The sequence below is a fragment of the Schistocerca cancellata genome, chromosome 1 (genome assembly GCF_023864275.1).
Source record: "Schistocerca cancellata isolate TAMUIC-IGC-003103 chromosome 1, iqSchCanc2.1, whole genome shotgun sequence".
NCBI lineage: Eukaryota > Metazoa > Arthropoda > Insecta > Orthoptera > Acrididae > Schistocerca > Schistocerca cancellata.
This window is the reverse complement of record NC_064626.1, coordinates 651807325-651832136: the sequence shown is the minus strand read 5'-3', so window position 1 is coordinate 651832136 and position 24812 is coordinate 651807325. Positions and strand designations below refer to the sequence as shown.

Sequence of the window (24812 nt, the reverse complement as noted above, 5' to 3'; positions counted from 1 at the left end):
GTCCAAAAAACTAAAGTTCAAAGTAAAAACCATTGAGAGAAGGACCTAAGTATGCATACTAGAGGCCTGAAAATCATAGTTTTGATCCTAGGTCTAACAAAACAGAACTGAAATGCTCAAAAGGTATGAATAACATTGACAAAATATGAAGTGACTGAAAGAGGAGTTAAAACTCCATAACTAAACAAATAAAAGATTATGTCCTATTTGAACTCAAGCATGACTAACTTCATCTTTACTTCCTCCCTTTTGAAATGCCCTTTCTTCCACATTTTTGTGCTGAGATATGCCATTTATGAAATTTTTCTTATCTCTAGTATTTTAGTTTTTACAGACATCATTTTTTCTCCCAGAATATCTACCAACTTTTTCTCACCTTTACTGCTTACTGCTGTCATGTATTCTTTAAAAAACACGTTCAGAACCATAACCAGTTCATATAAATATATTTATATAGTATATGACATCAACATGCGGCATATGTCTACATCTCCATCTACATCTATACTCTGCAAGCTATGTGAAGCACATGGCAGAGTGCACATCCTGTTGTATCAGGTATTAGAACTTTCCCCATTTTATTTGCATATGTAGCACGGGGAGAATGGGGTTAAGTGCCACTGTCATTATTCTACTGTTTCAGTTGTGATTGGTATATCTTTTATCGTGATGGGGCTATATGTCTTCAAAACTGAAGTGGATTTTCCATCTAATCAGTATGATCCTCAGTTGTGGCTGTTCTTCAAATCAGTCTTTGTGATTACTTTACATTTTTACGGTAACTACAAATTAAGTATAGATAGGGATCTCATCCAAATGAAGCATTCACTTGTATTTACAAATTCATTCTTTAAATCTGATATAAAAGTATTAAAAATTCTTTGGCTAGCCATATGAAAAACTTTAAAACTAGCATTTTATTCTCACATCTAAATTTTTCTGTAATGAAACATTACAGCACAGGAAAGCTGTAAAGATAAATACATTTTTGGGCAAACTTAAATAATTGGAGACTTGCCCACAGAAGTAGCCAACAGAATTTATTGATGTGCTGCAGTTATGGAACAACTTGTCCGATCAACTGTAATATGTATAGATAACCTTGAAGAAATTACAGAATCCTCTGTGAACATGGATGGATTTGTAGCAGCAATTTGCCTAAGCACCGACACTCAGTAACCAGGTGTGTCACTAACTTAAAACTGTTTAACAGAAGAAGAAATAATATTTGTCAGAGGTGACAGAAGAAGAAATGTATTATCAATATAGAATGGTGTAATGCAGGTAAAGTGATGTGCAACTGAGAACAAAACAAAAATAAAACTACATGCCATGTCATAGAAAATGAGAAAAATGTGAGATAATGAAGTCTGCTGGAAAATAGAAAACCAAAAAATTACTGAAAATTAAATATGGCATTGTAATAAGAAACAGTTTAATGCAAGTAAAACAAAATTAGATTAATTCATTTATAGATTTGCATACCATGGTTTGTACTCCTGTCTTAAAGGGGATTTGTCAGGAATGCAAATCAAATCAAAATGTAATAAAAATATCATCGAACTTCCAGGTATTTCATTTCCAGTTGATGTGGCTGTGGGCTTTCATAAATTTTATAATCATATCAATCTGAGGCTATACATTCATACAGTATCAAAAAATAATTTACTGCAGAGAAGCAGTTATTATGAACTAGTTGATAACCAACTATTGTTAATGGTAAACAAGTAATGCCATTTGTCAAACACCCTCGCCTTAGCCTCTTTGCAAGTAAAAAGACTGGGATATCTTCTCCCACAATTGGTTATTGCATTAAATTTCTATTACATCATAAACTGTATGAAACTCCCCTGAAAATACTTAACGAGCTTGAAGTTTCCACTCAATAATAAATCACAGTTACTGAGAAGCTAATTGTTTGACAATTCTATTTTAACCATATGGACTGAACTATCTGACTATTAGAGTCAATTTCACATGTGCGCAAGCTGTCTGTGCTCCAGCCTTTGCACATCTCGAAGGTACTAGAAGGAATCTACTAAAAGCTCTGGTGTCTTATTCACAACACCTTGCAGCAGCATACTAAGAATGGGAATATGTTGTACAAAGTATTATGTATGCATTCATGGATCTCATTTTTAAAAGGGGGTTGAGATTCATTGATTGGCCCACTTATAACATTCTCTCATTTATTAATTTAGAGAGAGAGAGAGAGTTGGCATCTGTAGAAATTAGAAATTTTTGCAAGAGGGGGCAAGGTCCTAAAATAGCTATTTTTGATACAATTAATTCAGTTTGGCTGAAAACTTGAAATTCCACAAGAACTAAATTTGAGAAGAAGTACACAAAGCAGAAGTACCCAAACCATTGATAGCTATCACCTTAGTATGTTGCACTAGGAATCTCCATGGCTGGGAGTCAGACCAGACCCTTTTCTTTAGCTCTGGGTAAGTGCTATACAAAGAAGTGACAGAGAAAAGATCAATGATACTGTTTCAGCATGGTTCAGTCAAGGTTTGCAACCATTTTGACTCCAGAAGAGCATCCAAACTGCTGTCATACCAATGAAGTGGCATAATTTCCCATGGACATTGTGACAAACAAAACACACCAAACATACAGCATGTTTCAAAATTCTTATTACTTGTTTCCAAAGGCTGTGGAGGTGGCATTTCTGACATAACATATCTTACGAAACTCTATGGGACCTATTGAATGTCATGATCAGAAAGGCTAATGGAAGGGGACATTTATACATCAGGTTGAGAATTTGGATCAGCTGCAAAGTGTGATAGATAGCTGGGGCAGTTAAGGCAACTGTTCTAGAGAAGCAAAGCATCCAGCATAGATTTTCAACCTTCACCTTTGGTTTATTTCAGTGTCCAGGAAACTTAAGTCTTGTTTCTCATAATATTATATCTATATGTATTCTGTCTTAATTAATTTTAACTTTTTTAAGTTAAATGTTAGAGACAGTTACAATTCATAAAGTACTCAAAGGTTTCATTTTATTGGAAAATTAGGCTTGCAACACTTGCATAATTGTAATAATGTATCTTTTACTCAATATTTGAAGCCTTTCATTTTCGTGTATGTAGCATACAAAAAAGGAGTAATTTCCAAACATTTTTTAATCTTTCTAGATTCTGGCAATATGGACGTTGGGTAGATGTTGTAATTGATGACAGATTACCAACACACAATGGGAAACTTTTGTTTCTTCATTCGGCAACATATAATGAATTTTGGAGTTCTCTACTTGAAAAAGCTTATGCTAAGTAAGTTATAGTTTAAAATTAATTTCTGTTTCATCCAGCGTCTTAAAATATTACATATTGGTATTATAGATGTTTCTTGTCACAGCTTTAATTTTTCTTTTTTGCCACAGGTTATATGGTTCATACGAAGCTCTTAGCAGTGGTGTTACATCTGAAGCAATGGAAGATTTTACAGGTGGTGTCACTGAAATGTTTGAACTTAAAGATGCTCCTCCTAATTTGTACAAAATTCTTATAAAAGCATACGAACGTGGTGCCTTAATGGGATGTTCTATAGAGGTTTGTGGATGTAATAGTAGCCCTACATTTCCCAGAAGTCTGTAGCTATTGTTGTTGTTGTTGTTGTTGTTGTTGTTGCTAATGTGTTTATTAGTCCAAAGACTGATTTAATATAGCTCTCTGAATTACTCTATTCCATGCAAGTTCCTTATTATCTGTATAACTACTGCAAACTGCATCCACTTTCACCCTTCCCTCCATTACCAGACTAACAATTTCTTGATGCCTCAGGATGAATTTTATCGAAGGATCCATGCTTTTAGTCAAGTTCTGTCATATGTTTCTTATCTCCCTGATTTGATTCAGTACTTCATCATTTATTTATTTATTTATTTTGATACTCTGAGTCATACATTGTACAGAAATGCTCTTCATGAAATAGGAAAGGTCATTTGATACATATTAGGCATTTATAAGAAGAGGTACATATCTGTGAATCTATAAAATGATTGCATATTTATATCATGTGTGTAATGTACTTAGGTCTTATATTTATTCTGTACCAGAATTTAGAATTTATAGCAATAAAACTTACATTCAGTTATGTTACATAAGGTCAATAGTTTGAGATCCATTATATGATGTTTTTGTTGAGCATTTCCTTACAGCAGGTTGTTTTTTAGGAATTCCTGTATGCTGTAGACGCAGCGTTTAATTAGTAGTGACCATAGTTTTACTTTAAAATCCTTCACTTGCGTAATGTTCTTCACTGCTATTGGGAGATGATTGTAGAGTTTTATTCCCATATATTTGACACCTTTACTGTACAGTTTTGTTGAATGGGGAATTACTCATAGAGAGTTCTTTGACCTTGTATCATGTTGGAGCCAGTTTGAGTTTATATCTAAGATGCTAATATTTTTCTTTGTGAAACATAGTAGGTCCAGTATGTACTGACATGGGAGGGATAGTATGTTCAGATTCTGGAACAGTGGTTTACAGGATTCTTTTTGCTGTTTGAATAATATTATTCCAACTATCTTTTTTTTTTTAGTTTAAACAGCCTCACTGCTTCTGCAGTGTGGCCCCAAAAGATAATTCTGTAGCTTAGTATAGAGTGGAAAAGAGCATAGTACATTGATGTGAGGGTGCTGGTATTAACAATATTCCTTATTTGTCTAATCATGAAACATACTTTACTCAATTTGGTGCAGGTTATATCAATATGACTTTTCCATGTAAGTGTGTCAGTAATGGTAACCCCCAAAAATTTGGTTTCCTTTACATACTTGATTTTATCATCACTCAGTGATATATTTGGTACTGGTGGGTTTTTATTTTGGACTGTTTGGAAAGTAATACCACCTGTCTTTTTTGTATTTCGGTGTAGACTGATTGAATTAAGCCGTGAGTATAGTTGTGCTGTGTTCCTGTTTATTGCGTCTTGAAGATGTTCATTTGAGTCGGATATCATAATTGTGGTATCATCAGCAAAGAGGAAGGTTCTGTTATTATGTAAATTTAAGGGGAGGTCATTTACATGAAGTAAGAATAATAAGGGTCCCAACACTGAGCTTTGGGGAACTCCATGTTCTGTGATTTGGGTAGATGACTGTACAGTATTAGTGATTCCTGGTCAATTGGTTGCGTTCATTTTGACATATTGGTATCTGTCTTTGAGGTAGCTTTTAAACCAGTCATGGCCAGTGCTCCTTATTCCATGGGAGTAAATTTTGTGCAGCAGTATATTGTGATTGACCATACCGAATGCCTTTGTTAGGTCAAGAAAAATGCCTATGGCTGGAAGCTTCTTGTCTACTAGTGTTAAGGTGTAATCTAGGAGTTGCTGTATTGCATCAGTTGTGGTTTTTCCTTCTTGGATCCAAACTGAGCAGGTGATAAGGCATTTCTTTTTTTCAGAAATGAATTTAGTCTGTCTGCCATAGTGTAGTCAAATATTTTGCTGAATACTGAGAGTACTGCTATTGGCCTGTAATTGCTGGTATCATCTTTACTTTGTTTTTTTTTATGAATGGGTATGATTTTTGTGGTCTTGAGTTTATTAGGAAACATGCCATTGAGGAATGAAGAGTTTATTATGTGGGACAGTGGTTTACTTATGAGATTGCTGCAGTTATGGAGAAGAAAGCAGGGGATCTGATCTTGTCCTGCAGAGGATTTTTTCTTGATTTTTGTATGGATAATTTTTTTCTATTTCTGCCTCTTGTTGGTAATAAGAACAGTATGTTGGTGCTGTGTCATTAGTTATCTGATCTTTGGCATTCTTCTGTAGACCACATTTCAAAGGCATCTATTCTCCTCTTGCTTCAACACTTTATTATCTGCATTTCACATCCATACCAGGCTACATCCCACACAAATACTTTCAGAAAAGACTTCTTACTGCTTAAATTTATCTTCAACATTAATAAATTATTTTTTTCAGAAATGCCGTTGTTGCTATTGGCAGTCTGTGTTTTATGTCCTCTCTGCTTCAGCCACCATTAGTTATATATCTGCCCAAACAGCAAACACTATGTGCTACGTTAGTGCTGCATTTCCTAATATAATTCCCTTAGAATTGCCTGGTGTAATTTGAGTATATTGTTTTACTTTAGTTCATATTCATCTTTTAACCTGTTTTCAGTACTCTCCATTCCATTCAACTGATCTTCCAAGTTAGTTGTCATCTCTGATGGGCATTGGAAAATCTCATTTTTTGTTTTTATTTCTCCCTGAATTTTAATTTGATTTCAAAAATTTCCCTTGGTTTATTTTACTGTTTGCTCTGGGTACAAACTCAATAACATTTGAGACAGACTATAATCTTGTTGCACTACTTCTAAACTACTGTTTCTCTTTCAAGTCCTTTGACTCTTTCGTAACTGTAACAGCACTCTAGTTTCAGTACAAGTTGTAGATAACATTTTTCTACCCCCCTTCCCCCCCACCCCCAGACACACACCTTTAGAAAGACCATTCTAGTCAAGATTTTCAAAAGCTTTCATTAAAACAACAAATTCTGTAAAGATAGGTTTTTCTTTCTTCAGTATGTCTTTTAAGATTAGTTGTCAGGTCAGTATTGCACCACATGTTTTCATATTTCTCCAAAACCCTAACTTAACTTCCCTGAAGTTGATATCTATCAAATTATCCATTCTTCAGTAAATAATCTGTGTTAATATTTTGCAGCCATGACTTACTGAACAGATAGTTTAGTAATATTCGTACCAATCACCATTTGCCTTCTTTCATATGAGAATTATTACTTTCTTCTTGAGGTCAAGGGTATTTTGCCCATCTTTTACACCTTGCATGTCATGTGGAATAGTTTTGTTGTGATTACTTCTCTCACAGATTTTAATCAATCTAAGGAAATATTGTCTATTCCAGGTGTCTTGTTTTGTCTTGGATCTTAAAGTGCTTTGTCAGACTTTTCTTGCAGTACCATATCTCCCATCTCATCTTCATATATTTCCTCTTCTCTTTTCATTATATTGCCTTTAAGTTTATTGCCTTTTATACCCTACTCTATATCCCTTCTCCCTCTCAGTCTTCGCATCATTGCTGAGCTCTTGATACCCATACAGCTGCTTTTCATTTCTCCAAAATTTTCTTTTATTTTCATACAGGTGGCATCCATAATCATGCATGCCATGCTCTTACAGCTTTTCATTTATCCTCTAGCAATGTCATTTTGCATTTTCTTTTAATCTCATTTATTAGATGTGTGTATTTTATTTTCCCTCTTTTACTACATGCATTTTAATTTGTCTCCTTTCATCAGTTAATTTCAGTATACTGTGTATTATGTAAGGATTTTTATTGGACCTTGTCATTTTGCCTATTTAATCCTTTGCAGCTTTTGTTATTTCATCTCTTACTGTATTCTTTCACCCAGGTTCAATAATTTTCTAAAGCTTCCTTTGAAACTCTCAGTAACCAGTGCTTCTGTCAATTTGTCTAGCTCACATCTCCATAATTTGCTACCTTTCTGCAGTTTCTTCAGTTTTAATATACAATTATTAATCAATAAATTATGGCCAGGGTCCTGCAAAAGATTTGCAGTTTAAAATCAAATTTCTAGATCTTTGTCATATTATTATATAATTTTTCTGAAACCTTCCAGCACCATGAGGTTTTAACATAGCCACGCAATCAAAATATATTAAAAATTAATAATTTTACAAAAATCATTTTGTAGGTGAACATAATGGTCCAAAAACTATTTTTTTAGTGGTACCTGTCAGTAATAGAAGCAGCAAATGTTGAACATAGAACTTCAACACTTAGATTTGGTAGTGAGATGTGATTGTCCTGGATCTTTCAAAATCAATTTTAGTTTTTTTGAAATAAAATTAAAGTTTATGTATAATTTTTGAATTTCCATTCCATAAACAGTAATGACCAGCTGATAGAGTCAGTAGTGAATGATGACTGAATTGCTACAGACATTTGTTCACACTGGATGCAACCCAACTAATGGACCAGATTTTTAATGCACTGAACAAAAGATCTATAGTCTCTTCTAAATAGTTCAGGAAAGTAAGGAAGGACTTCAAGTGCACTGAACTGCAGGGGATTGATGGTTTTCCTGGTGCTTCACTAGCACCAATGGCTGGCACCGACAAATCTTCACCCTCCATCATTGCAACCAGCAAAGTGTCCATGAAAAGCCTTAACAATTTTGTAACTTACAGTTGCTTGATGTGGTCTGTAATAGGGTGGGGAGGGGGTTGGAGGGGCACATGCTTCTGTATTTTCTTCTGGTAATATCAACTTTGCCAGTTATATAATCTAATTACAGACTTAAGCAAAACCCTCTAATTAACAACAAAAAGTGTCCATTACCCACTCAGACAATGCCAAAATCCTGAAAAGAAAAACTAAAAATTGAAAATTATACATGTATCAAGTGCTCCAGTGATTCAGAGCATAATATATTTGAATGCTTTTCAACTGTAGCTGTAATGTTTCAAGGTCTCTTCCACACATGTATAGCCTGGTAACTTAATTTTAATTGAATAATTAAGAACAAATGTTTATACATATCTATACATATCAGCAGCAAAAATTAGAATGAACAAGAAAATGTAAAAGTTACCATGAAAGATATCAGTATGAATACAAGAACATGTGTACCTGATATGTTCCAAAATGCTGTGCATAAAAGTGGGACTTTCTGGTGCTCATTATCATGATAATAATGTAGGGTCAAGTGTATTGTATAGCCCTTGGGCTATGGGACAGTTTATGTACCCAACAGAAGGATAATCTTAGTGTCACTATCCTACGAAACAGGGTCAAAGTATGAATATTACACACTTCCTCCTACTTAGACCAATGGAGCAAACTGGTTGGTTCTGTTTGCATTTGATGTGGCCAATGGTGGGCTGGATGGGACTTATGGAGGCACCACTAGTTCATGGATGGTTCCTTGGAAAACTGTAAAAAAGTGTTTTTTTTTTTATTACTAGAAATACAGTGGAAGAAGGTGGAGTAATAATGTTTGTTAAAATAATATAGTGTACAAGTCTGTAGATGTAAAGTATTACTGTGTTGATCAGCATTTTGAGGCTTGTTGCATTGAACTCCACATTAATACTCTGCCTGTGTATGTGATTACTGTTTACATAGCACCCTCAGGAAAATGTAGTATATTCTTCAAGCAAATAAAATCACTTTTAATTTGCCTGTTAAACAAAGAAATAATCATGCTTGGTGACTTTAATATAAATTTATTTACCTGTGATAATAATAGAACAGTTTTTGAGAATGTAACGGGCTCTTTTAATCTGAGGGCAGTTGTTGACTTTCCCCACAAGGGTGATTAAGAACTCCACAAGTCTGATTGACAGTATTTTTGGTGACAATAACAGAATTGATAACATTTGTGTAACACAAATCTTAAATGGCTTTTCAGGCTATGATGGGCAGTTGTTAAAAATGCATGTGTAAGCCCAGCTAACAAGATTAGTTTTAGACTAATTAATAGTGAGAATCTGGAAACCTTCACCAGACATTTGCAGCAATTGAAATTGGACACAGTATATCAGGCTGAAGACTTCAATGATAAATTTAACATATTGGTGAATGAATTAGTTACTATTTTTGGAGCTGTATTTCTCAAGAGAATTTCAAAAAACACCAATCTGAATGATTACAGGAGACAGTGGCTCACGAAGGGAATCAAAACATCCTGTAAAATAAAGAGAATGCTTTATGTCTCACTTAGAAATCCAAAACAACTTCAGAATAGGGAGCACTACAAATCACACTGTAGCATCCTAAACCGTGTCATTAAAAAATCCAAGTGAATGTTTATCAAATCTGAAATTAACAATCCAAATAATAAAATAAAAAAATTATCTAGATGGTGGTCAAAAGGGAGACAGGAAAAATTACAGAAAATACAGATAGTAACAAAGTGTGTCATAATACAAGTTTGGTAGATGAAGGTGATACAGTTGCCAATATCATCAACAACCAATTTTTGGCAGTAGCAGATCAAACTGGTTGTAAAGGATCTAGAGTTGAAGCCAAGAGTCTTCTATAAAAAGCAGTGCAGAACAAAATTAGTCAGATGCATGTGCCCTATGTTTCAACTGAGGGGATTGAGAAGGTAATAAGCCAAATGAAAAATAAAAATTCCACTGGTGTGGATAATATATCTATCAAGGTATTGAAGTATTGCTCCAAATTTCTCTGTCACATTTTTAGAGGCCATAAATCAAGGTACTATTCAAATAAGGTGACAAAGCTTATGTTTCCAACTACCAGTCAATTTAATTGCTAATAAGTCTCTCTAAAATCCTGGAGAAACTAATGTTCAAGAGAATCATGGATCAGTGAAATAAAAATAAAATCTTTAATAAAAATCAGTTGGGACTCCAAAAGGTTCCTTCAAATGAACATGCCATTTTATCATTTGTCAACCAACTCCTTGAATCCATAAGCAATAAAATGTCACCAGTTGGAATCTTCTGTGATCTGTCTAAAGCATTTGACTTAGTAGATCAGCATTTGACTTAGTAGATCACAAAATTCTACTTACGAAGGCTGAGAACTATGGATTAAATGCTAAAGTAAGGATGTGGCTGAGGTCATATCTAAATGGCAGAAGGCAGAAGGTAGTATTGAACAATTCTGCAATGGCATCTGTGTTCTGACTGGGGCAATGTAAACTTGTGTAGCGCCACAGGGTTTTATGCTTGAACTTTCCTTATCTTTATCAATGATCTGCCATGCTGTATGACACAAAAAGCACACTTCACCCTGTTTGCTGATGACACAACCATTATGATTCACAACACACCCAACTGCAGTCTGGAGAACACTGTGACTGCTGCATTCAAAGAAGCTCTACATTGGTTCACTTCAAATGGTCTGTCACTCATTGTTAACAAGACAATTCATTCAGTTTCAAACAGCAGATAAGAAACAGGAAAATATTTAAATAAAGAAATATTGACAGTGGAGTCTCCCAAGTTCCTGGGATTACATATAAACAACAATCTAAACTGGACTGTTCACATCAATGACCTATGTAAAAGACTGAATTCAGCAGCATTTGCCTTTCATACAATTTTATCTGTTTGTGACTTGGAAACAATTTAAGTTCCATACATAGGATATTTCCATTCACTTATGACATATGGCATCATATTTTGGGGTAACCAATCTTGAGCAAACAAAGTCTTTATTGCAAAGAAAAGAGTCATCAGAATTGTGGCTAGAGTGCACCCCAGATGCTCCTGTGGAAACATTCAAACAGCTTGAGATCTTCACCATGCCATACCATGAATTTTTACATAATGTACATAGTGCACTAGATGAAGGCAGTTTGGCAACAGCCATATTCCTTGATCTTACCAAGGCATTCGATTCAGTGAAACATGACCTGTTAATAAAGAAACTTCAGGCATATAGCTTAAAAGATTCAGCAATACTACTGCTAACCAACTACTTGACAAACCAGAAGCAGTGCACAAAGCTAACATACCAAATTAATGACAGAGTTGCAGTTGCCCAGTCTTATAATAAAACTGTCGAACAAGGAGTCCCCCCGAGATCTATTCTTGGCCCCTTTCTCGTTTTGGTCTATGTGAATGATGTCACCCATCCACAGAACACCATAATAGTGAGCTACGCAGTTGACATATCTCTGTTGTTTTTTGGCAAAAATACCTGTGAACTTACATCTTCTGCAACAGATGGAGTAATAACTATAATTAAGTATTTTCAAGAACAAGAGCTAAAGGCCAATCTTAATAAATCATAATTATTATCATTCAGAATTGTTAACTCTCATCATACCTCTATAAATAATATATATGGAATTGAGGCAGCAGACACTAATAGCTGCAAATCCTTGGGCCTATACTTAGACAAAAACTTGCGGTGGTCAAAGCATATTAACTTTGTGTGTGGAAATATTACTACTCAGTCATCTTGCAAAAATAGTTACAAACACTACTATTCAAACTGTTTACTATGGAACAATAATCCTTTACTAAATTATGCTATTGAACTTTGGAGCTGTACTGCCGATACACATCTCAATAGATTAATGTTGTTACAGAAGAAGGCAATTAAAATAATGCATGATCTGGGTCATAATGATTCTGTTAGAGAGATTTTTGTGCAACATAAGTATCTTACAGTGTATTCCCCATATTTATACAAGGTAATTTTATTTTTTGTAAACCATCGAAAAGATTCAAGAAGATGCAATGACATACACAATCACAACACTAGAAATAAAATCGATTACTTTAGGCAGAGAACAAAGTTAAAAATAACAGATCACAGCCCATACATCAGTGGTCAAATTTGATTTAACAAATTGCTAAAAGACTTCTGTGCCTATGATGGAAATATCTTTAAAACAAAACTCAAATTATTCCTGGCAAAGGAATGTTTGTACTGTCAAATGGTCCAAATGGCTCTAAGCACTATGGGACTTAACATCTGAAGTCATCAGTCCCCTAGACTTAGAACTACTTAAACATAACTAACCAAAGGACATCACACATATCCAAGCCTGAGGTAGAATTCGAAACTGCAACCGTAGTAGGACTGAAGCGTCTAGAACCGTTTCGGCCACAGTGGCTGGCATAAATAACAAATAACTGTAAAAAAATTACCTAAATTTTAATGGTATGTTCTCTTGGCATTTATTTAAACAAATGATATCCCCATTTTCAAAAATCTTTACCTGTTATTGAGAAACATCTCAAAAACGTGTATTTTGGGTACCAAGAGCCAGCCATAGTTTCTTAGACAGCTATGCATGGCAATGGCTGTAATTTTTACAGTGTATTCCTAAGATCCTGGTTTTGAACAACCTTCAAAATTTTCTTTAATCTTTATCTGTTTCTCAGATATAGAGTTTCCAAGTTACTCTACTTGTACACATAAAATCTGTTGCGAGGTGAAATCATGGTTTATAAAGTGATTTAGCATAAGGAATATGCTGTGAAGTGTCTGATTATCATCTGGGAATCCAATGTTGTAGAGCTGAAACACATGCAAAGTTTGTTTTCATCTACAATCTGACCTGAGATTTGTATTATTTCAGTTTCACGTAAGTAAACTATCTAAATTTTATTGACCAATGCATTTCTTTTCATATGAGTTACATGCCCTGCAGCTGCAGGGAAAAGAAGGGAACCAGTGGAAAAATACTCCTATTGGAATGCAAAAATGTTCCTGTTTATTTAATTAAAGATTCTGAAAAAAGTGGCTCGTACTAGCTTCCTCACCAGCTTTAAAAATTTTCCCAAAAAGTTTGGCATGTGAACATATTCACACTTTTTTATGCTAAGAGAGAAGAAGAAAGTGGCAGCAGCAAAGAGGTGGAAAAGTAATAAATACTGGAAGATAGTAGACAGTGGTTGTTTTGTAGAAAGAGCAAAGGAGACAATAGCAGTGTGAGAGAAAGGGAGGGACAGGCAGGGGGGGGGGGGGGGGGGCAAGAGAAAGAGGAAGTAGAATTGGGTGAGAGCCAGTGATAATGAGAGACATAATATATGACAATGACAACAAGGAAGAGAGAGACAGTGACAGTGAGGAGAGGCAGCAAGGGAGAGACACCAACATTGAGAGGAGACTGTAGTAGTAGCAGTAGCAGTAGTAGTAGTAGTAGTAGTAGTAGTAGTACAGAATGAATGAGACTGTGGCTGTAACACAGGAGACAATGACAGAGAAATACAAAGAGATAATGACAATGTGTTGGGCTGAATAAGCGAGTGAGAAAGGACAATTGGAAGTGGATGGGTATGAGCAACTTACAATGATGGTCCACTGAGTGTGAGTTATAATCAGGGGAGCTTGTGGGAGTTTGAGGGGAGTTGCATGTTTAAAAAAAGCAAAAATGTATTCACATACCAAAATTTTGGAGAAAGTTTCTAAAGGTGCTTAGGTAGGTGACTGAGCCATCTGGTGTCCCACTTTTCAGTCAGCGTCTTTAATTTAATAAACATAGACAAATTCACATTTTTTTGTGCTCTGTTAGGAGAATTTTTTCACTAGTATAGTACTGGGCTAGGTCACTGATGCATATGGAAATAAAATAGCTTTTCTCAAGAAGAGAAAGGAAGAGAAACACCCTGAGTGAATCTGGAAAAATGTAAGAGATGGTCAAAATTGCATAGAATAATTTGAGTGGCAACTGATCAAGTTTGCATTAATTTTTAAATGAAAAATGTTAACAGCTTTCACTTAGTCACATCCATGACGTGATACATTCACTTAGGATATGCAGAAGGGGCATCAGTGTATAAATTCTTTTGTAAATATGTATTACATAGTTTTACTGTTTGGACATTTTGAGCATCTTCAAAAAACAGTGTATGTAATCTAATCTAATGGTAGCAGAGGCAAAGATAGTTTGAATGAAACACAAGAATACCTTTCACTTGTGCAGAGTTATTGAATGTAACTGAGAAACCACACTAATGCCAAGTAAGAAGTATGTGTAACTAAACCTGGAGTCATAGAAAACCTCTATGAATTTAAAGATAAACAAGAAAAAGGGTTAGAAGTGAGCAGATAATGAGTAATGTAATGAACCGTTTAAAAATATTCAGCCAGAAACTTCCTAGAGGTGCATAATAAATGAGGAGAAAAGACTGCAAATGATAGATTGTGACAGAGACAGCCAGACTGTCAGCATGTTAGTGAACAGAATATAATCTTTATTGTCACATAAAATATCATATACAATCATTTGATTTAAACAGTCATGATTCGTCAATGAAAACAGTTTTATGCCTACATAGGTACATGTAAAATAGAAAACATACATATTGCTGTAACTAACAATTTTATGTATGCATCGCTTCATAGTTTGAGTGTGAAGTTTGTGTTTGATTTGGCCACTAGAGGCCACCCGGCCTGCTAATACTTCAGAAGACAGAAGTTGCGTGCACCAATGTCTATATAGGCTGGACCACAAGGCTCTGCCAACCACTTTTGTATTTCTCCATGTGTATGTAGTGTTTGAGCAATATATTACTGCGTTCTTGGGTTAGAACACTTGTTTGGCGATGAATACGGTATTCGACTCCATGTATTCCACTTCAGCCATTGGTCGTTAAGTTCAGTTTCCATGGAGGCAGTGCTTAAATCTCTTCTTGAGCAACAACAGGCGCTGACAGTTGCTATTTCCAGGTTAACAAATACGATGGCACAACCTGTGGCCATACCAATAACATATCCACTGCCATTCCCTACATAAGATGATGCAGCAGAAGACTGGGACGCTTAGGTAAAATGCCTGAGACAATATTTCCAGGCATCTGGGGTAATAAACATACACCTGTGCAAGGCCCTTTTTTTGTCATGGATTCACCTTGCATATATCAGTTGTTGTGTCAGCTTACCCCCTTACAAGAACCTTCAAGTCTTTCTTTCAATCAGATGTGTGAGTTACTTTCTACCTATCACTGTAAACGTACTCATATTATTGCTACTTGTGTGGAGTTTTACGAGTGCCAAAACAGTCATACAGGGCATGGCCAGTGGAACTACATCATCATAATTTTGCCAAAACAGTCACACAGGGCATGGCCAGTGGAACTACATCATCATAATTTTGCGATGAATGTTCAAAAGGAATCATTTGCAGATTAAATGGTTTGTGATACAATCACACATTTTGCTCCTGGTAGGGAAGTTCAACAGCAAGCTCTGCAGTGTGTAAATCCTATACTTATAGAAGTACTGAACACAGCTCAATCATTTTAAGTTTTATCAGTTTCAGGTAGTCAGATACAACCCTGGTCCAAAGTGTCAGAAATCAGTTCTTCTCACCCATCCCAGCCTTCAGTCAGTTCGCAAGGAAACGTAGACACTATTGCAGCAGTGCAGTAGACATCTCCATGTTGTATAGGTAATCATCATCCATGACAGCAACAGTCCACATGCACAACTGTGACAGCCTCATGCTCTGCTTCCTTCATGCCCGTACCGCTTTGTTCAACATGAACAGACATGTCCCAAGTGCTGGGAAAAAAGTGTAATGGGGGCCATAAGAAAGGATACACTGCTTCTGTATGGAACTCAAACTCCTTTCCAAACCTGAGTGAGGATGAAATGAAACTGGATGTGAACAGTGTGTCAGCAGTGACAGTGTCTCAAAGCAAGTTATACATTGAAGTATCAGTGTTTAACAAACTATTGAGACTGCGGGTGGGCATGGGTGCAGCAGCAATGTAGACTTACGTGGATGTGGGTTTCCCCCTCCGACTCCAGTGTCACAGAGGCTGGTGAGTTATAACAAACAACAGATTCCAATTCTTGACAGTTTTCTCCACATATGACTTGTGGAGCTATGGTTTGTTCATTAATATTCCTAGTTGTGGACACTACACTGGAAATCTGTTTGGTTTACACACTTTTAACCTGTTTTGATTCTCCATTGATGATGAAGTGCATTTGGTTTCTGATCATGTTCCTTATCAACAGGTAGGTGCTCTCTGTTCTGAATTGTTCTCTCCATTTACTCCAGGACTGGGTTGTGCAACAGAATTTCAGGCTCTAATTATGATCCTGCCCAGTATCAGTAGTTTTACAGGATCAGTTAAAAGCAGAATGAGATCATCTTCAATCCCTTGATGTTATTCAACCTATTTGTTCCAGTGAATGGTCAACACACAGGTAAATTACACCTCTGTGTTGATAAAAAAAATCTTTCAATGCACAATCCTTCATTGACACCTGTCCTTTGCCTTGCCCTGACGAACTGTTAGTAAAATTATCAGGGGGCCATTATTTTTCAGAGATAGACTTGGTAGAGGCATATTTACAGCTTCTGCTTGATGAGGAATCTAAATGCCTTCTAGTAATCAATACCCCCCCTTGAGCTTTATCATTACTAGCATTTGCCTTTTGGTGTGCCAAATGCACCAGCTATTTTTCAGCACTCTTTAGAGCAACTTATGACTCAGTTCCAGGCCACATCAACTATTTAGATGACATAGTAGTGTCTGGTGCCTCTACAGAGGAATATTTGCAGAACCTTCATGCTCTATTTTCTGTTTTAAAATCCGCAGGGTTAAAGTGCAATTTGGACAAGATATGGTCTTTTCAACTACCCATTACTTATTTGTGTTTTGAAATGTCACATGCTGGCATTAAATGATTGCACCAGTATATTGATGCTATTGCCATGTTGTCACACCCCACATTCATCAAGGGATTACAGGCATTTTTAGGCAAAATTGCTGTTTACCACAAATTCATACCTGATGCTGCTGCTGTGGCACAACCACTCCACACATTATTATGTAAAGATTTTCCTTTCAACTGATCCCTGGCTTGTGACCAGGCATTCAAGTTATTGAAATGTAAGCTGCAGTTGGCCCCTTGGTTGGTACTTTTCAGCCAGACCAGCATCTTGTGTTAGTGACGGACATGCCTCAGTTTGGCCTTGGTGCAATCCTTGTTCATAAGTATGCAGACAGATCTGAATGCCCTATTGCATATGCCTCCAAATCATTAAATTCAGCACAACAGCATTATTCTCAGATAGAGAGAGGCTTTGGCAATTGTGTATGCTCCAAAAAAATTATATGTTTTTTTTTATATGGTTCTAAGTTTTGCCTGATTACAAACCGCAAATCACAGGTGTCTCTTTTTAACCAATCGATATCCTTGACTGGGAAAGCCATACATTTCTTACAGCAGTGGACTCTTTTCCTGCCAAAATACAATTATGAGATACACAGTGTAATGTGCAATTGCCTTATTACATTTGCTTATTGGTCTGGATCCAGAGTTTGATATAGACCAGGGTGTGTCACGTATAAAAGCATTAGCAAGCAGATATGTTTTTTGGCCAGATATTGATGGGGAAATAGCATAAGTTGTTGCAGCTTGCCCACAGTGTTCCACCCATAAGACAGCATCCTGTGCATCTTTGCCACTGTCGTCAGATCCCTAGCATCCTTGAGAATGACTTCATATAGATTTTGTGGGGTCTTTTTTGAATTTCTACTGGCTTGTTGTAATTGATGCTTATTTTAAGTTTCCATATGTGGTGCGTTGTCTCTCTACTTCTGCGGTGGCAACAATTTTTGCAGTGGAATGTCTTCCTTATACATTAGTTACAGACATTGGTGCCCAGTTCATATTTCAGGAATTTGAAGATTTTTGTAAAAAAAGTTGTGTTTGCTGTGTCACAGCTCCTTCTTTCCTCCCTCAATCAATCAGGGAAGCAGAACAACTAGTACAAGCATTTAAGACTCAGGTGAAAAAATATATTTTGGATGTGTCACTCGAAGTAGCTCTTGACCAGTTCCTTAGTTGTTATAAGTTCACCCCTGTTGGCAATAATAATCTGGTAGAGTTGTTGTACAGCCATCAGCCCAAAACTCTGCTACATCTACTTTGGCCTACATCAGGCCATCTGCCGGCACCAGCTCCACAACACTTCCAGCCTGGTGCAGCTCTTTGGGCTCACAGATTTGGCATCTGGCAAAAATGGGTGCCAGCAGTAATAAAAAATACCCATGGCTGATGCCTCTGCATTGTCCACACAGCTGAGGGGAGGGCTTCATGACAAATCGACCAGCTATGACCTTGCGTGGGTGGCTGCGCACTGGTGCACTTCCACCACCTCCACATTCTCCATCTGTCTGGCCATCTCCTACATCATGGTCGCTGCCCTTACCCCACTGGCCAACACTATCTTCACTGCTGTGGGTGCCCCTTCAGCTGTTGGGGGCCACAGCAGAGCCCCTGGCTCCCATGCTGTCACAGCTGATGCCTCCACCATTGCTGCCTCCATCCTGGCCATTGCTGCCTGTCCCACTGCCTTTACTGTCTCCTCCTTCTCTGGTTTGGACTCAGACATGGAAATGGAAGCTATGTCACCATTGGCTGTCCTAACATATGGCTTCTCACAGGGTGGACAGGCACTGCACTTGTTCGAGCTCACACCACTTATGACGCTACGCGCTGGTGGCATCATCTCCCATGTTTCAACAGCCTATGTCAATCACGGAAGAAATGGATAAGAGCACAGTGCTCACTTCTTCGCAAAGGCAGAGGAGTGCTTTAACTACCAATTTTGTGTGTGAACCACTTCATAGTCCATGTGTGAAGTTTGTGCTTGAGGCCAACCATTTGCCTGCTAATAGAATACCTGCTGCAAGCACAGCCTGCCAGATGCAACTCCTGTTAGAACAAGGCTCTTTATAATAAAGGCTATTTTCAGACTAGGCAAGTCTGTGACAAAGCAGCATGTAGTCCGATCTCAGCCTTGTTTCATAAGAATGTGTGATAGGACTTCTTCCAAATGTTGTTGGCTTTTGAGGTGAAAAAGGAATATCTCACATATAAACATTGTCATTAACTCATAGCGTCTGAATAGTGGTTTACATGATTGCCTGTTGTTTGATCCCATCATAGCTCCTATGATTTTTTCTGTTCTTTGACTTTTATGAGAAGTTCTGCTTTTTCAACACCCCAAAAATCATGCCATGTCTAACAGCTGATGTAAAATATGGATGATAAACAGTTTTTAACAGTTAAGAACAGTTACACTCTGTAGAACTCTCAATGCATAAACAAAACTGTTTAGTCACTACACTAAGCAATCGTGATCAGTTTATGTTGCAATAGTATTTATAGTAACTCCAAGCAAATTAACAGAGTGTGTAGTGATCAGCTCTTTGTCCTTTTAATTTAACTATGATACTTAAACATGCCATGTCTTATCCCTTGAAATGTACATCTTGTGTTTTTGTAAGGTATGGTTTAATAGCATTATTATCTGTTCAAGCTTCAAGTTCTCAGAAAGTTTCTTTAGTATTCTGTGTTAGTTCATTGCTTTCACTGCAAACTACTGCTGTTGAATCATCTGTGTGCAGAATTGTTTCTGAGTTTGCCTTACCTGGCATGTTGTTTATGTAATATAGAAGCAGTAATGGGTCTAATATTGATCTCTGGGGTATACCTGCTTGTATCTCCTTCCCAATAGAACAGGCTCTCTCACCATTTTGTTGTATATATATTCTCTGCTTTCTATTATTGAGATAGGATGAGACCAAGCTTAAAAGGAAGGAAGAAAGATTAGGATTTAACATCCCATTAAAAGCAAGGTCGAAAGAGACAGAGCACAGGCTGTGTCAAGGGTGGGGAAGGAAATTAGTCATGCCCTTTCAAAGGAACCATCCTGGCATTTTCCTGGAGAAATTTAGGGAAATCACAGAAAAATTAAATCTGGATGGCTGGCCAAAGATATGAACAGTTGTCCTCCCAAATGAGAATCCAGTGTGCTAACCAATGTACCATCTCACTAGGTAACTAGGTTAAAGTTTTCCATGGAAACCAGTAGCAGCTTTGCTATTTACTGTGTCAAATGGTCTAGTGAGGTCTCAAGAGATCTCAGATATGAACAGCTCATTATCAATGCATTTGCTTATATTAGTGATTATTTCGTTAATAGCACGCACAGTATTTCACCCCTTCCTAAAGCCATATTGATTATCCAGAATATGAGTTGAGTTATACTTCTTTTATTGTTTACATACTATTCATTCAAACATTTTTACAAAAAATTAATAATATTAATACTGAGCAGAAATTTTCTAGATCATCCTTTCCATTCCCTTTATGGATAGGTCAAATGTTTGCATAGTGCGGCATGCTGGGGAAACAACTCTCATCAGATGATGAATTCATTATGTGGCAAAGTTGGGTGCAATATTAAGACATCTTGTCTTATTTATGTTTATTGGAATTTCATCCTAACCACAGATTTAAGTTTTTTTTAGGACTTTTATAATGCTGGCCACTTCATGACAGGATCATGAGTAAATTTAAATGCTTCATAACTGTGCAGTATTGTGTTGGGATATATGTGAGGAAGAGAGGAGCCAGCCTTTTTATTTGAAGTTATAAATTATCTGTTGAAGTTTTCACAGATCTGTCTGGAGTTTGTAGCAATTTACATGCCAGTTTCTAATTTAGTGTTAAATGAGTAGTTTATCCAGCACCTAGTTCAGTCTCAACAATCTACCATACAGTTCGTGATTTGTTTATAACATCTGAGATGAATTTACTGTTTCCATTTGCTTTGCATGTGGACAGTGAATCAAATACTTCATCCAAGAAGAGGGAAAGCTATGACCAATGATGAACAACTGGGACAGTTTTCTGCCCATTTATTAATAAGATTATAGATCTCATTGGGAAACTGTTGGCCATTTATTGGGTTCAAACAGTCTTTAGACCAACCAAGAAGATAAATGAATACTACATTCCATGAAGTTATGGACAGGTGTACATTGAACCACAAAAACAAATGTTAACACCTGCTTAGCCAAACACAAAAGGAACTACCGCATGAGACTTACTGACAAATTGACTGTAGCAGAACATGTTTTCTGAAATGGAAATCACAAAATAAAATTCATTGAGATCAGTATTTTTAACAAAGACAATGCATATCGTGTTTGTGTGTGTGTGTGTGTGTGTGTGTGTGTGTGTGTGTGTGTGTGTGTGTGTGTGTGTGTGTGTAGAGAGGCCACAGAGATTCGCAAACATCAAAATAATTTTGACAGGAAAGGGAAAAATGGTAAGTTAGATAGAATACAGATGTCAACCTTCTGGCAACAGAATGACTGTTAATTACTTTAATTGATAACAGAAATGCGAGCCAGAGGTAATCGCACTATCAACATCACATGATAATTGGCAGTGCTGTGAATGCATCTGCATAAATTCAGGGACCCATGAAGCCCTTGATTCAGTTGCCATTTTACCTTTGAAGATGACTTCCACAGTCACAGATGAAACATCAGAGAATAGTTTTATATACTGACCACAGCCTGTCAGCCCAGAAGTTTTAACTTAAATTAAATCATGTAGTTAGCGAAATAGGTATTTGAGGTTTGCAGTACCATTCGCTGCTTTGTGTGTCAGAATAAATATTTCTTTTTTCTACATCTACATTTATACTCCACAAGCCACCCAACGGTGTGTGGTGGAGGGCACTTTATGTGCCACTGTCATTACCTCCCTTTCCTGTTCCAGTTGCATATGGTTCACGGGAAGAACGGCTGTCGGAAAGCCTCTGTGCGCGCTCTAATCTCTCTAATTTTACATTCGTAATTTCCTCGGGAGGTATAAGTAGGGGGAAGCAGTACATTCGATACCTCATCCTCTCGAAACATGGACAGCAAGCTACACCGCAATGCAGAGCACCTCTCTTGCAGAGTCTGCCACTTGAGTTTGCTAAACATCTCCGTAACACTATCATGCTTACCAGATAACCCTGTGACAAAATGCGCCACTCTTCTTTGGATCTCTATCTCCTCTGTCAACCCACCCTGGTACAGATCCCACACTGATGAGCAATATTCAGGTATATGGCGAACGAGTGTTTTGTAAGCCACCTCCTTTGTTGATGGACTACATTTTCTAAGGACTCTCCCAATGAATCTCAACCTGGCACCCGCCTTACCAACAATTAATTTTATATGATCATTCCACTTCAAATCATTACACACGCATACTCCCAGATATTTTACAGAAGTAACTGCTATGAGTGTTTGTTCCGCTATCATATAATCATACAATAAAGGATACTTCTTTCTATGTATTTGCAATACATTACATTTGTCTATGTTAGGGGTCAGTTGCCACTCCCTGCACCAAGTGCCTATCTGCTGCAGATCTTCCTGCATTTTGCTGCCATTTTCTAATGCTGCAACTTCTTTGTATACTACAGCATCATCTGCGAAAAGCTGCATGGAACTTCTGACACTGTCTACTAGGTCATTTATATATATTGTATATTGTATGTTTATATATATTTCTGAGCAAGATATGACAGGTTATAAATTTTGCATACAATTTTTCCTTCTTTAGGTCAGAAAATTAATGCAACATGAGCTTCTTACTAGGCTACCAAAATTTGTAATCTGTAGCAAAAGAAGTGTTAATAAATATTTTTTAAAAAGTTTGAGACTGTTAGTAAATATTCCTAGAATTTAAATCTTACCATAATTGCAGGCAGACCCTGAAGTCCTTGAAGCCAGAACCCCAGAAGGATTAATCAGGGGCCACGCATACAGTATAACAAATGTTAAGTATGTGAATATTGCCACACCTCGTAAAACTGGAGTAATTCCGCTTATTCGTGTGAGAAATCCTTGGGGTGATGCATCTGAATGGAATGGAGCTTGGAGTGATAAGTATGTCATCTTATCTTCATACCACTGAGTCAAATAAGTCATATTGGTTCAGTGTACTGAAGGGTTAGAGAAATCTTAACTGTAGATTCTAATAGTATATTCCTTCAAATTCTAGGTCTCCAGAATGGAAATTCATTTCAGATAGTGAGAAGGAAAACATTGACTTAACTTTCAAAGCTGATGGAGAATTCTGGATGTCCTACAATGACTTCAAGAAATATTTTACTCGAATTGAGATCTGTAATTTGAGTCCTGATGCACTACAAGAAGAACATATCAAAGGAAGTGGAAGGAAATATGAAATGAGCATATTTGAAGGTGAATGGGTACGAGGAGTCACAGCAGGTGGCTGCAGAAATTACATAGGTGAGATCTCAGTTTAATGAATTGTAGCTTAGAGATTCAGACAAATACACTTTCACACTCCCATGTCTTACACACTATTTTCCAATTTGGAATGCTGTGACTGAACTTCTGTCATTAATTGTACTACTAACTGTTCTGGAATTTATTTTTCATTTTATTGTTATGTTTCTTATCCTTAGCTTTTAAATTAATAGTCACCATTGCATTTTCTTTTCTACTCTCTAATTTTAACATATTGCAAATTTCATATTCTTTTACCTAATAACTGAACACATTTATTTTTATACTCTTATTTTTACTGTTGTATAAAGAATAACTCTCTTTTGTAATTATTCCTTCATGTTGATATTACCTAGATTTTTTTTCTCATTCTTCGATTATCATGGTACTTGTAGCTCTGTTATGCAACAATGCAACAATATTCCACACAACTTAGTTTCACGTATGATAGAATTCTATTGCTGTTTCTACAGAATTATTCCAAATTTTGATTATAGTGGGAGTTAATGTAATGCAGAGTAATCCCATACATCAAAATATCATCTATTTTAGGCAAAAGTTTCTTAATTATAACCATTCTCAGTGTGAAAAAATAGTTTTGGTTTATTGAAAACTTTCCATATAGCCAGAATTTCTACCTTTATGCATTCTGTTACCTTTACCAGCATGATTATTAGTGTTGTAACCTAGTACACATATAGACCTTAATGAAGCTACATTTTATCCATACCACAGTGTCAAGGATTGAAACAATTAACATGGTCATTGTCAACAAATTTCTAGTCCTACAGCAAGTGGATAACAGTTACTCTGATAATAATGAGAACTCGTATAAGCTAAACATTGTACATAAAAGAGCAGACAAAAAGTGAATACTATGTTTAACACTATGTTTACAGAAGGTCCAGCATTTTTAAAGTAGCTTTTGTGTTAATTTCATAAGTTCATTAATAGATTGTGCAAGAGAATTAGTATCTGAAATTTTTTTCTGTAAATGCACACTAAGACACGTTCTTTCAAATAATTATTAAGGAAAGGTCTATGTGGATGTAGGAAAACTTGTTAAGTCAACAATGCGTGAAAGTGTTGTCATACATAGTATAAAAAGTTGGGCTAGAGATGAAGTAAAAATGTTTCAAATGGCTCTGAGCACTATGGGACTTAACTTCTGAGGTCATCAGTCCCCTAGAACTTAGAACTACTTAAACCTAACTAACCTAAGGACATCACACACACCCATGCC

At 36.5% G+C, this 24812-nt stretch overlaps 1 protein-coding gene across 2 annotated transcripts in view; it reads left to right on the top strand.

Moving 5' to 3' along the window:
- Positions 1 to 24812, top strand: part of LOC126183430 (calpain-A-like) — a 237547-nt gene that overhangs the window by 112884 nt on the left and 99851 nt on the right. For both annotated transcript variants that reach the window (XM_049925418.1, XM_049925408.1), the window contains exons 5-8: positions 3144 to 3278; positions 3389 to 3557; positions 23022 to 23203; positions 23319 to 23569. In XM_049925418.1, the coding sequence (XP_049781375.1) occupies positions 3144 to 3278; positions 3389 to 3557; positions 23022 to 23203; positions 23319 to 23569 (737 nt within the window). The remainder of the gene's footprint in view (positions 1 to 3143; positions 3279 to 3388; positions 3558 to 23021; positions 23204 to 23318; positions 23570 to 24812) is intronic.